The 14519-nt window shown below is 38.9% G+C and overlaps 1 protein-coding gene across 1 annotated transcript; it reads right to left on the minus strand.

The window, feature by feature from the left end:
• Positions 1–28: 28 nt before the first annotated feature.
• Positions 29–14500, minus strand: LOC117236270 (dynein heavy chain 12, axonemal). Its single transcript, XM_033499073.1, has 30 exons — positions 14387–14500; positions 14138–14326; positions 13683–14059; positions 13288–13534; positions 12709–13107; positions 12400–12610; positions 11987–12260; positions 11516–11896; positions 11348–11441; positions 11123–11277; positions 10725–11010; positions 10494–10655; positions 10223–10434; positions 10027–10144; positions 9707–9947; positions 9403–9649; positions 6166–9346; positions 5479–6080; positions 5085–5371; positions 4740–4993; positions 4351–4647; positions 3798–4293; positions 2965–3710; positions 2537–2890; positions 1989–2455; positions 1729–1886; positions 1360–1606; positions 870–1275; positions 527–790; positions 29–450 (listed from the first exon to the last, which is right to left on the minus strand). Exons 1-30 carry the CDS (start codon positions 14498–14500, stop codon positions 100–102), a joined length of 11817 nt encoding a protein of 3938 aa, XP_033354964.1. The 3' UTR covers positions 29–99.
• Positions 14501–14519: the final 19 nt, after the last annotated feature.

Raw genomic sequence — 14519 nt, forward strand, 5'->3', positions numbered from 1 at the left:
ATGTTATGCATTATACATATTACACATATGATTCGTAATCTTGTAATTAACTAGCTAAAAAATACAAGTTTAGTGATAAAGATCACTATGAGAGATTGTTTAATTGTCGAGTTGACAAAGGAGAGCCAGTCCTCTTTTAATCCAATGACTAACAGGATAGTTCGTATTTAAGAGGATCGATAACACGTAATTAGTTGAATGTCCGGTCGTCTTAAGAACACCAAAACGCGCGGAAGTTATGTAAACAGGACATTCGTATCGCTCTCCTACATGAATGGAATCCACTACTTTTGGTTTCATCCAAATGATTGGCATAGACTCCCAAAGAACTTTTGGATAACTTTCAGCGAGTAGCATGCTTTGTATATCCCATCTTGCGCCGGCCAAATACATTCCGTAAACGTAAACGCCATCAATTGGGGATGTATGCAATTCATACGTAGGAAGTACCTAGAACAAATGACGATGGAAATACTTAACATCCTCCTCACCGCGATAAAAGATATGTTTGTAACTATCGTAAAACCTCGAAATCAAAATCAATTCTATCGATGGGTATCTTGTATTTTCTCGCGAAATTTTGCGTTGTTGCCGTAAGGAAAGCATGTACAAACGAGAATCCAGATATCCAAAACGTTTTCGGTTTATCCTGTATTAACCATTTTTGAAAGAAGCTTAACCGGTCAAGAAAATCGTTGATGAAGTTTGGCAATGGTTTCAAAGTTGGATAAGCACATGCTTGTACCCAAGATGGTGGAATTTTTGCGCTTAATATATGACTAGCTAGAATCTATAATTATATTTCATATTTTATTTATCGCCAAATATACAATATTATACTTGTATAATGCCATTGGATTCCGTAATACCTCTAACGCAGGAGTCATCACTATTAATCCTTTTACCGCCTTTTCTAGCATATCGAGAGATTCCCGAATCTCATGTAAAAGTATATTATACCTTATCAATTCTTGTATCAAAACGGTATTCATGGATTCCATGTACATAATAGGATATTGTTTTTGCGCTTCTTCGATATCAAACAATTCAGGCATTCTGTTATAAATATCATCTTTTATGTTCAATAACATTTCGTCTTGCTTAGTAGTATCGCCTATCGTCACTGTTCCTTGAACTAACATCATGGACTCAAAGAATTCATTCGACAATTCAAGATCCCGTGTAATCCCTGCGTTCATATGCAATCCAAGTACTTCTGGCGGTGGATTTAAAGGAATTCCTTGAATTTGTTTTATATAATCTTCGTATTCGTGCCTACGTGCATGTAAAACGGCACGTTAATCTTTCTCTCTTTTTACTCTACGGCGATAAAAGCCTGAGCAAAAATAATAGAAATACTTCTTTGGTAAAGTGTATTCAGATCCAATATCCGCGAAGGCATAATTCGGGTCCGTAATTACATTCTGATTATAAAAATCTTGTAATATCGTGTTTAGACATCGTCGATCTCTATCATCCGTGACTCGACCACCGTAATTACATTCACCGGTTAGATATATAATAGCTTTAAAAGGAACATCTTCGTAGTCATTTATGTATAGATGAAGTTGTTGGGCTGATATTTGAAGGTCCGATTCGTTGAAACCTGTGCATGTAATTATCTTATACAGTTTTTCTCATTGCAAGCATTTAGGTATGATGCTATTGAGTTTAGGAACATGAAAGGAAAAGTTAAAGTAAAAAAATAGAAAAAGGCGTTTAACGGACCGTATTTTATGTTCCAACCCTGAGCGCCGTAATTTCGTCTTTCCTGTATTACAGCATGAAAGAAGCATAAGGCATATAACAACTTCGAGTACGCTCTCTTTTTATTGGGTTCCGTATCAAATAAATCCATGGTTTTGGTAGCTTCTGCTTTGTAGGACCTAGTGGTTGAATCGAGCATTCCTTTATTTATTCGTTTCATTTGTGGACGTTTGAAACATAGATAGTTAATGGATTATGTTTAAATAGTTTGTTAAATTCACCTCATAATATTGTTCTGCAATCCAGTTGGAGGTTCGTTTGTCATTTTGACACCATTTTGTAGGATTGTAATTGGAAAGTGAGTGGCAGGATAGCTAGTAAGCCATAGACGAAAGTTGCTGTGTGTATTCGAAGGATCGAAGTGTTCGCAGATATCTTCCAACATAGGCATCCAAGAGGCAGCTAAGTGACAATTTTGTAGGCACACCCACTCGCCATCGTTTTGTCCTTGTCTAATCAACTTCTGAGCGATCGGCCCTTGACCTTGACCGAGGGAAATCGAACGAAATCTTTCATGGAAGTTCATGTTCTCTGCGAATATCGTAAGCGCTTCCATTGGATCCGAGCCCGGAGATAAAATAAAGATCAATGGTATTAGAGAACTCGATTCTGCGAACGATTTGGAGATGTCAAAGGGTGGCGGTAACACAAACTTCAAACCAATTCCAGCTTCGACGAATCGTTGTATCTAGAACGTTTTAATGTTTTCGCATTAAGTATAAGAGGATAAATAAAAGGACGAAGGGGGATAATGGTCTGTGTGTTTTACCATGATCATCACTTTGTCTGTTCTGATCATTCTTGTGACGATCAGTTTCTGAAAAGGCGTTAAATTCTTTTCCCATGGGTCTGGTATCGGTGAGTTTTCCGGATTCGATAAATCGTAATACTGCTTCCATCTGTTTAAATTGCGGATAAAGTTTGATTGAAAATTGGCGAAGCTAGGTAATATATGAACTCTGCAAATTTCTCCCCAAGATTTAAGTGGAAGCCAGTTAGACGCTGGATTGTCTGGTATCGCAGCCAATGCGACGCCTCCAGATAGAAAGAATGTCATTTCTTCTCTCGTGATCATGTTCTCCGATATTAGAATTGTCGTATATAAGACAAACGAATACAAAATCTGATCGGGGAGATGACACATATCAAAATTTTCAACTCAATTATATCGTAAGAAAATATAGTATGTAAGTTTACCTTGTCTTTTTCAAATAAAGATCTACAGACATTTTGGTACAAGTTGTAAGTAAAAGTTTCTCGCAGAAACGCGAGCCTTCTTTCGAGAATTTTACTTTTGTTCGCAGTATCGATGGAATTGATGTATAAGTTGATAAACCAAGTCAAAGAATATTGATACATAGGATCGATATTGGGTAGATCGGTGATCGTATAATAGAGAGCGGAACTATGTCTTGCGATGGGCTTATAATTTTGTCGGAATTCTTCGATTTGTGCCTCCGTTTTCTTCGCGGCAGCTTGCTTCTTAAATATATCGATAGAGAGAATTTTGGACGAATCTAAAATTTCTATGGCTTCCTCGTCCTCCAATATGCTAGCTCCTGACGCCGATAAAGTTTTCAAAATATTATCCTCCACTTGTTGCAAAGCTTGTCTATTAGCGGCACTTTGGACGATTAAATATTCTCGCTTCTCCTGCAAATCGGGTCTCTCCTTTGCAACCACAATACCTAACAACTGATCTTCCAAAGCACCGATCGTTAACGCGAAATTGATCACGGTTACTTTGTTGAAAATTTCTGGTAGATAATGCGGATTGCGTAGTTTCGTCGTAATATACAGTCTAAACCTCAAACTGTATTCAATTGACTTTTCACCAAGCGTGATATACCACAAGGCACCCATTTTATATATCGCCTTTGTTAATATCGGATCAAGAGGCGGTGGCAAGTCTTCAAGAACGTTCTCTATTAATACTGGTTTTCCTAAACGCAGGTGCATAAAGTAACAGTAAGAATGAATTGTGACGATATATTTGTCAAATAATACATATATATATGTACATATATTACCATACTCTAGTGCTTGTTCTATGATGTTCATGTAATCCTTATCCGTTATCTTGATGATTTCAAGTTCGTTTTGCTTCTCCATGTTACGAATCCATTTATTCGCTTGACTCTGAGGATCAACGAACAAACTCCACCTCTTCGAATTATCCATGATAATGGCGTTCTCGGTGGAGAACGAGTCTCGAGGTAGCCCAAATATATTCCAAGAATTGATCTTTATCTCGGTGCCGAGTACTTCAACGAAATCGTAACTTTTCGAGCATGGGATATTCAAACTGTTAACATAGACTATCCACTTTTCCAAGTTTTCGATACGGTAGTTAGACGTGAACGGTCCTAGATACGCTATCATGCCACAGGAAATTAAAATATCTCCTGGCAAAGTATCGTAAGAACTTTGTAAATTCGCTGCTGCGATCATCCAACGATTTTTTTCTCCTCCCAAGCCGCTAATTAATTTTTCCGCACGAATCAACTTATTTCTGCAGTTTGTCACCTATGGAATTGCAATTAGCATTTAGCATAATATACGACCCGTTTATGCCTCTGTTACCTCGTTTTCCAACTCGATCTTCTTGGCGAGAGTTACATTTAAACGTTCGTTAAGAAGTTCTAATCTTTCGGTCAATTCGGCCAGCATTTCGCGTCTCTCGTTCAAAAATTTAACAGTATTTTCGTAATCTCGTTGCGCGTCTTCCAACTTCGCTCTTTTCGGTCCAACTACTTTGATCACTTCGTCGTATAAAACCATCGCTCTCACCCATTTGCAGAGACCTTCGGCAGCCGATGATGCCCTAGCTACAATCTTCGGTTCGAAGTTCTTATCGGTCATGTACGTCGTTTTGATTTCCTGTATTTGCCAAGGTTCTTTTTATGAGTCAAGCTTATCATATTTACGTAAACAAGCTGCTATGGAGAATAAACAGTAACTGACAATATGACCTGCATTATATGCGGTGGAATGTTATCTTTATCGTACTGCCGTAAAGTCTCCAAAAATTTCATGTCACCTAATAAACGTTTGCTTGGAGTCCAGTAATCGAGTACCTTTTTACCGCTAACTGGATCTTCAACTCTGAGAGGGGGTATGCTTAACATCACGCATACCGCAGCCATTACGAGTTTCACCCCGGCTGGAGGACTTCTCATTGTCCTTACAACCGTTATGTCTGCTGGCTTTAGAGTATTTAGAGCGGCTACGAACATGTAAAATGTAAAGTGACTAAAATCTATGAAAAGCGTAACCGCGCGCAAGATGCTTACGAGTATATATATATATCTATGTACCTATTGCATCTTCTAGAGCTGGCAAAGCCTGCGCTAAATCCGCCTCGCATTCTGTCTTCAAATTTCTCGCTATTTCGGCCTGTACATTCGCTACATCTTCGTCTCTCTTTACCATGATTCTTGCCTTTTCCACGCTGATATTCTCGGTTTCAATTCTCTTCATAGTATCGGCCGTCTCCTTGGCAGACGCTTCAAGTTGAGGCCGTAATTTCGAAAGCGTTACTCTCATTCGACCAATTTGTTCGGCCGCGTATTCTAATTTATCCAATCCGCTGATATATCTATCTCTGCGATACGCAAGAAGAAAGTATAAGATATAAGAGAAAGAAAGAGTGGGTAGTCTTAAATTTGCATTCTTTTTCAGTTTCGCTGAATATTTATTCCGAACGCGTACCTCGCGAGAATGAGTGCTTCTTGTTTCTCTTTCATCAGTTCTGCATAAGTTCGTATGAGATCGAGAAATCCAGCTGTTGTGATGTAAGTTTGCCTACCCGTGGCATTGTAAAATCGTGTGCTAATATCTTTGGCGCAAACGTGAAAGAATTTACACGCGATCACTGCGTTGAACTTCACTTGTTCATCGATATCGATCGCAGTGGTGCTGCGTAGAGCTACCTGTTCGAGAGCATCCTCTGGCCATACATCGAACCAATCTATCGTGCAACAATTCACGAGACTCGGATAAAGTCGAAGTCTAATTCTGAAGGTGTCCCCGATGGGACTGAAGCATAGCATTATGTGTAACTTCTCTTTGCAACGATTCACGAAGAAGGCAAGGATCGAGAGTACCGATATGTCTAAATTTCGATCACCACCCTGAGCTGGTAACCGTGCCATTTCAATAATTTCCTGTCTTTCCTCGATAGTAAATAGATTTGGTACCTCGCCTGAATTTAACAAACTGTCGATGTCGTTCAGGAAAATTTCACTTTTAATTTGTCCTTCGGTGAGTAAGAACACGAAATCTTTGCCTGCGCCGCCGGAATTCATGAGCACCTAAACCATGCAAATATAACACATGCGTTTATCAAGTTATTATCAGGATTCCATTTAATTATCTCATTTCGATTAAAGAACGAACCTTCTTTATATCGTCCCGCCATTCTTGTACGCCATATGCGCTACCGATCTCTGGCTGGAAAATACCGAGACCTGTCATATTGGAGGCTAATCTTGTCAACGATTGTCTACCGGATCCACCTACGCCAACCATTAGTAAACTGCCACAAGGAATTACCAATATGCGGCAGATTTTCGCGAGATGTTCCAAAGCGTAACGAAACAAAACGATATCCATCTTGTGCCTGTGTGTAAGATTGTATTCCTCGAGACAAGAAATTGCTACTTCCGAATATTCCTCCATCGATTTTACTTCCTCGTAACGACGATCGCTCGGAATCGTATCTATATCCATGAAAGTACCAAATACGAGACTCCGTAGACTTTGCTCCGTTAACTGGTCGTTAAATTTTGGTAAATAATCAAACACCATGTCGAACGACTCTCTCAGATTGCTTCCAACTACTTCTTTGATCTTTAAAAACAACCATTGTCGGTCGTTTGTGTCGATTAGACGATCGCCAAAGACCCTTAGAGTTTCATGAACCCACAATTTTGTGAAATCCGATTTCGAATTCACGGACTCTTCGTTGATCATCGTGCAACCAGTTATCACCCGAGAAAAGTCACGTAAGTTGAAGAGATAATGAGACTTCGCTGGTGTCGGTCTGAGTTCTTTCTGAGCGTCCTGGAAGATGTTCATAGTCGCGTTTACAATCTCCATGATGGTCGGCATAACTGCTGTGGTGAAACCATTCCGTTGCAATCCGATAAACGCGATATTTGTAAAAATTCTGATGATAGTATCCTCGGTAAAGTTGTCGATGCTAAACAGGTTGAAATGCCTCAGGAATCTTTGGTATAATTCTTGTCTACTACCGCCTGGAGGGGCCATCGCGCAGATGAACATAGTATCGTATATATAAATTATTTCCGGTTGCTTTAGGTCAAACCAAATTTTATGATCGAAAAATTGCCGGAGCAACTCGATCGGCGGTTGGGCACCGAACGTTTCTTTCGCAGGCATGTTGACATCATCGATAAATACGATGCAGTGTGTGCCCGACAAAGGACCAAATTGATTTCTGCGTCTCTTGTATAATTTTAACACGATCAGCTCCTGCGTCTGTGCAGCCGTAATATGCGGAGTGAATGTAACGAAATTTGGTAGATATTCTTGTTCGCTTAACTTGTTCATGATCAAATCTTTGATGTAGAAACTTTTTCCGGTCCCTGTCTCTCCATACAATAAAAAACGTTTACGGTGATTAACGTGCTTTAAAAACAGATTTTGATATTTTACTGTGTCGATGGTAGGAATCATTAATTGGACGATGCTTCCGGTATCCGAATACTCCTCTTGTCTTGCCAGGTCTGAGAAACGTCTCCACGCTCCTCGTCCTCGATACGTGTAAAAGCAATCGTGAATCAATTCATCTGTTGGGATAGAGATCAGGGATTCGATGAGAAATTCGGGAAGCGGGTGTTCCTTCTGTTCGTTCTTCCAGAAAGTCAAATAAAACGCGTTGAATTTGATGCGGGATGCGTAATCTAACGTACCGGCGGCTCCCCAAACTATCGAAGTTAGTATAGATGCCTGTAGCCAAGGTACAATGAACTGATCGTACGTTTTTGGATTCTGTTCTACCGCGTCTTCCATCAACATTTCGAAAAGAGTCATCGTCGATACAACCTCGTGAATTTGACCAGCACTGATGGTTTTGCGGCAGGATTTTCGAATAAATTCCAAACATGGGTCCACCAACCAATTGAACAGTTCCTGAATATTTTTCTCTTGACCTTCCTTCCACGCGGGATTCAGTTTATTTATCCAAGATTGAACGAATGGCTGCCAGCCAAGAACGCGCGGCTCTACGTATATCATTCCACAACGGGACACTGTGGCGGGCGATGCGTGTGCAAGATCCATCACTTCGAAGATCATGGACATCACGTTGGACATTTGTATTATTTCACCGGACGTTAGGCAAAGTTTTTTATTGTCGTCGAGAACGGTATTCAGGTTCTCGATCCACAGTGCATCGACCGGTCCGTCGAAAATAATCCATTTTCTATCCGGTGAGTCTTCGGCGGCATACGTTCGAAATATAACAGCGCATACACCGTCCGTCCATTCGGAAGAAACCGGATCGAAACATCCGTACAGCTGTCCTAACGTTATAGACTTTGGATTAATCGTATAATATTTCGTCGTCGCTCCGTTCTCGTCGCCCCGTTCGTGCATTAAAGTTAGAGCATCGGCCAAAGTATGGAGAACCGAGGTCTTCCCACCGAATGGTTCTCCAACGAGCATAAATCCGTGACGAACGATCATCATTTCGAACGTTTGTATGATTTTTAGGAGAAAACCATCCACTGGTTGCAAGTTATATTTGTCAGCAACCTCGTAAACAGCTCTTAAAAGTACTTCATAACTTGGAGATGGAAGTTCCAATCCAGGAAACAGATCGGATACGATACCTTGGAAAAGTGGAACATCGTGAGCCAAGAACTTTGGTAAATTCACATCGATCACGGATCTAAGCAGAAGCATGGACTCATCCTCGTCTGGAAATTGTAGTTTAATGTTTTGCGCGGCTGTTAAGACTGTTTTCACAGCTCGCATGCCATAATCGTAGTGAGATTGCGTGGACAGTTGCTCGGAGCATAACTTGTACGTCGTCACGATTTTCGTAGAGAGTTCTCGAGCGCTACTAAATCCAGAGGAGTAAAGAAATATTTCAGCGATCATAGCGTAATCCGGTACCATCATTGCTACAGTTCTGAATAGAACTTTCAGATTGTCTGGCAACTCTGTACGACCTGCGTAGCCAGGGTTCATTGTGATGCAAACGTAAACGGCAGGATTTAACCTCAATTCAGTGCCCTCGAAGACAAACGTTTCCAATTTAGCTCGTACTGCCTGGGTGATGGAAAGCATTTGCTGTGCAACTACAGATAATACTTCTAGTTCGATCCTGTTAAACTCATCGAAACAAGACCATGCTCCGCACGAAGCAAGACCTTTGAAGAACTTTCCCATGTTTTTATAGTCGAGACCTTCGGAGCAATTGAAAACTACGCATTGTATCGCTATAGCTCTGCTTAAATCTTTCGTCGTTTCTGTTTTACCGGTACCAGCTGGACCTTCCGGTGCACCGTTCAAGTGTAACGAGTATGCACCGATTAAAGTGCGGTAACACCTATGGAATAGAGTCCCGTTAAATTTGTTCCGACAATTCAACACCTTCTTTCTTACCTATCTGTCAGAGGAGTGATAACGAGGCGAGGACAATTTCCAATGTATTCGTATGCGTAAGCCACAGCTGTATATATAATTCTAACAAACACATCATCTTCCCAATAGTAGCGCAATTGCGCTAACCAATCAAAATCCGTTTCGTTTATGATTTTCTTGTCGATCAATGATTTTACCACATCCATAGCATGCACGTCCAGAGTAATAAGAGCATTCAACGTAGTTCTATTTTGCTTCGATAATTGTCCTAAGGATGGTACGTTTTATTTAATAACAGCAAATGCTTTAAGCGAACCGCGTGTACCTCTGACTAACTCAACCATCTCTAAGATTTGAGATCTAAGTTTAGTATGCAGTGTTTCCATTGTCGAAGGAATATGGGTCATGAGACTATTTTGAACTTCCATACTCCAGTAAATTTGAGAAACGCATAGGACGACCATACCAGGCCATATACATACCCATATGACCCGTTTATTAACTTCATAATCAAGGTAGCTCATAAGGATTTCATGCCTTACAGATATTGACATTTGTTCTTCGACCTATAACCTCGAGACAGGTTGCATACCGTTGTATATTCGATTCGAATTTTGTTCCTGTAAATATGTTGTGATCGCATACTTGAATAAGCCATCGTTCTACGCAGCCTCTTGCGGCAATGGTTGAAATTTTTTCTTGCATTCTAACTTCTTCATAATCTTCGCTAAACATCGAACATATTTCCATATCTACGTCAAATCTGTCGTATTATACTTTATTAGAAAATCGAAATTGTTATCGCGTTCCTAACCATTAACATCCAACGAGGATAGTTTACCGCAGCTTATTTATCCCTTCGAATAATTTTCGAAGATGAGGTTGGACTCGAAAGGGTTCTTTTGTTTCAGACAATATTTCTAACATATCGTCGTTACTCAAAAAGAAAAATCTTGGGAAGAAAAGTCTCTTCTTCTCTAAGTAGTTTAGTACTCCATCATTTACCTTTTCCATTAATTCATTAGCCTCCTGCATGATTTCTAGAAGACCCACCTGTGTAAATAGTCCCGTTACTTTAACGTTACGATTACTACAACGATTCAACAACTTACGGAACCGGCAGTTTCTCGTACACGAGGATCCTTTGCAACGCCACTCATTGCGCTACGAAATATTCTATCGACTTGAGAGAACAGTACTTCTTCATCGGGCAACTGTGCTACAATATCTTTACTTGAGAAGATGGGTAACAAATACATCCATTGTACTTGAACCTAATGTAGAAATGTAAAAATTATATCTATAAATGTAAAGGGAATATGCCGTGAAGCTTCTGAAAGTACTTTGGTCCATTCTTCGATCGTTGACTGTATTCGAAGTAGAAGAAAGTAAAAATTTTTAACTTCTTCCTCGATAAGTTTGACAAACGCGGAACCTCGCATTGTTTGAGTTTTTATAATATGTTCCTCCAATAGAGCATAAATATCATCTAATTGCGTCAAGATGTTTACTCCTGAGTCTTTATAAAGCGAAATGGTAAATAGTACATCGTCCCATTCGCCGATCATTTTTGCTAATAATTCCTCAAGCATAAGTTGTTTCGTTGCGCTTATACTTATCGTTTCGTACCTTGATCGAATATAGACTTAAATCAACTGTCTGTTGTATAAAACAGAGTGGAAAATATCTAATTTATAATACGTCAGAGAAAAAAGCATGAAAATAATAAAAATTCTGTTACTTCTCCAAGTTTTCCATTAAATTCATATTTATAATTTTTCGAAATATTGTTCCGGCATCAGGAGTAAGATCGAAACCGGCTATAGCCGACATTTCGTCCCAATGGATTTGCCGGATCGCGGGATTTCGAAAAACAGCTAGCAACGGTATATATTGCTGCGTTAAGAATAATGGCAGTAAGAAAATATTCTTGACAAACAGCTGGCTATCGTGTCTTAAAAATCACCTTGAACCACTTGATATCTTCGATAAGCTGATGACAAAGCTTTAAGGGCGCCGGCTGTTGAAAAGGGTCCGGTTCGTCTGGCGATCCCTTGAAACTAACGAAAATATCGCGATGCCTTAACACTCGATATCTTTATTAACTAAATACGTTCGATATCGTATCCATTACCTATGCGGGTAATTCATAGCGATTTCTAACTTTATTCTTGTTTTGTACTGTTTACTGATTTTGTTAAAATTAGTAAAATAATCAGTTGCCTTATTTTCGATATCGTTTGAATCCAAGTACTCAAACGGACCATCTAACCAAACATCTCGATGTCTTTGCCACTGATAGCCACGATAAATTAATTCATAATATGGCATTATATTGTCTTTCAATTCATTGATTCGTGGATATTGCGAGAGAGGATATTTGAAAAGTTTCTCCTCGTCGTTGATGCATGTTATTCTCTCATCCATACGATCTAAATCACGCGCAAACTTTCGCATATATTCTATATAATCTCGTATTCGATTTGCGTCATCCATATCGTTCATAATTTGCAATCTAAAATCAGCAAAATAATGATACAATATTATAATATATATTACAAGAGATTCAAAATTGTCAAGCAATTCTCCTATCATAGGGGTTTACCTAGGAAACATGTTTTCTACATCCGCGTTTAAATCTTCGATTCTTTTCTGAAGTTTCTCCTCTAATTCAAATTTAATTTGCTCATACGCTGCGCTATTCTGTTCGAATACCGGTCTTATCCGCTTTAACCAATGAATAGTGGTGTTATTTAATTCGATATGATCTTTGGTTAATGCTGTCATCCCGATTAACGACGCCATCATGCGCAACGATAAAGTAATTTTTTCTTCTAACGATCTCATTAACGTTGATGCAGCAATTAACATATATTCACCTGAAAGGAAATTATATCACTTGATTCCTTTCTGTCTGGTACATTTACAAATTTTCTTCTATTTCTACCTAACCCCAATCCAATAGATTTCTTACTTAAAAAATCTTCTTATTTAAAAACGTTTATTTAAGAAATTTACCTAATTCGAGTAATTCTTTAGTAGTATGAGGAATGTTCAAAGCACGTTCTCTGATCATTTCGAACGTATCGCAAATTTCAAGATTGTAATTTCGATGGGTTTCGACCAACTTCTCGATAATTAGCCTACGTACTTCTTCCGTATAATAAAGAAGTCCTGCTTTTGCTGCGACTTGATGAATTATTCCGATCGAAAAATATTCGTGATCCGGCTGGAATAAAACTAGATTTCGTGAACTCCCATTACTTTCTTCCAAATTAAGTAAATGTTGTGTCATATGTGTATCTATGTATGTGTATAATAGTGTACCATGCCATTTATTTCTCGAATGAATTGGTTAAAATCTTCAACTTTGGATACACATTCTTGAAACGTGCGTCCCGTCCTAACGTAAGCAACGATGTTTTTGTGCGTTTCTGGATCGAAAACAACTTGAAATTTATTAGACAATTCTTCAATGTAACTATTGAAAGGTTGAAAAGTATCTTGTAAAGTCTCTGCGAGACGTCGATGCGTTTCTTCTAGATATAGTTCTGGTAATACAGCTTTAATGTTCTCGCACTGAATCTTTACACCGACCCAAGAATCCAGTGGCGGTAATTGTTGACCGACATGACTAATTTGATCAACTATGCTATGAAATGCGTGACATATCTCACGCATCGTCGGACTAAGAAATAGCTTGTTGTTCTCGCATTTTAATTGTAACTGCAGGGCAAAAATATCAATGAATATTTCTTCGACTCATTGCCAATTGCATATTTGAATAATGATCTTCAATCATACTTTACGAAGTTAGCAGCAGTGGTTTTGTCTTTGAACGATTTATCGATCGATACCAATCGATCGAACGATAAAAATTCGAAATATTCAAATAAATTGTTGTACCTTGAATAAAGGCACCGATTGTTTGTCTTTTAAAACTTGAAGCAAGTATTCAATAGTGTTTATCATGCGCGTGACCACTTGAAGCGCGAGCAAATTATTAGCGCAATTGAGAAAGTCTGGCAAAGAGGGTTGAGGCACGTCGTAAATGTAGCGGGGTTGAGAAATTAATCGCACGATGTCGCCGTAATAGGTACTACTGATCATCAGCGCGCCTTTTTTCGTATCGTTTTCCACCAAATCCAAGAACCTACGATTGTCCGTTATGAAAGGCTATTAACGTTCATTGGTTAAGTTTTATTCGATATACGCTAACGTGTGTAGGATAAGAACGGAACTGAACGCTGTTCAGTTCGGGTATTAATTTTTAAAAACTATACAATCATTACATATATCACCTGTTGAAATCAAGATAATCAAAATCCAATCGATATCGGCCAAAATTACAAATCCACTCTGGCATCAAGATATGAGCTTTTGCAACAATGTTCCTCATCAATTTATGAGGTAAATAATACTTTTTTCTAATTGCGCATCGATGTTTTAAATACTTTGAATAAAATTCTGTCCGTCCAGCGAGTTTGTACGGAGGAATTTGTTCTAAATCTATATTACACACATCTTGACATTCGATCGCTACTACTCTTTTCACAGCTAAATCGTGCATCGCTTCGTAATAACGTATCTTCGTTTCGAGCATTTGTTCCTCGAAAATATTCGCGTATTTGTATCGTAACCCAGCCGATATTAAACTTCGTATGGTCTCTTCCTGTTCCTAAACGTTGAATCATGCAACGATACGTTACGTTTATTATACGTTAGAAACGACATAATGCATTTTGAAGTTACGTACAGGTAACAGGGTATTTGCGGGCAAGTTATTTGCGAACTCTTTCATCTTCGCGAAGTAGAAACTCTGAGGCCGTTCCAGTTGGCATTCGTTAATAACCTGACAATTACTTTCCTTCCTTTCATGACGAATCTTTGACTTCGTTGCCATTAATTCCAATACCTTTCGCGCATCTCCGCTCTCGTCATTGATCTTTCGAACGATAATCAACTTTTCATTTTCGCTCGTTTTTAGAAAAATAGATCGATATACCTTTCGAAGTTTAATTGCATTTTTAGACAACTGCTCCATATCGCAGCAAAATTTGGTGTCAGATGTTGCAGTTACTTCGCATATTATTCTTTCCTCTTCTTCTGCGTCTAGCATCTTTAACTTTTTCTCTGGG

The sequence above is a fragment of the Bombus vosnesenskii genome, unplaced genomic scaffold (assembly GCF_011952255.1).
Source record: "Bombus vosnesenskii isolate JDL3184/JDL3185 unplaced genomic scaffold, Bvos_JDL3184-5_v1.1 scf7180000013348, whole genome shotgun sequence".
Taxonomy (NCBI): Eukaryota; Metazoa; Arthropoda; class Insecta; order Hymenoptera; family Apidae; genus Bombus; species Bombus vosnesenskii.

Bases quoted from the DNA above. Each gene is read 5' to 3' on its own strand.
- LOC117236270 (XM_033499073.1), bottom strand. From the start codon at position 14,500: ATGCTAGACGCAGAAGAAGAGGAAAGAATAATATGCGAAGTAACTGCA. The intron at 10,656-10,724 runs GTACTTTCAGAA...TTTCTACATTAG, and splicing joins CGATCGAAGAATGGACCAAA to GTTCAAGTACAATGGATGTA. The intron at 2,456-2,536 runs GTAAAACACACA...AAAACGTTCTAG, and splicing joins CAGACAAAGTGATGATCATG to ATACAACGATTCGTCGAAGC.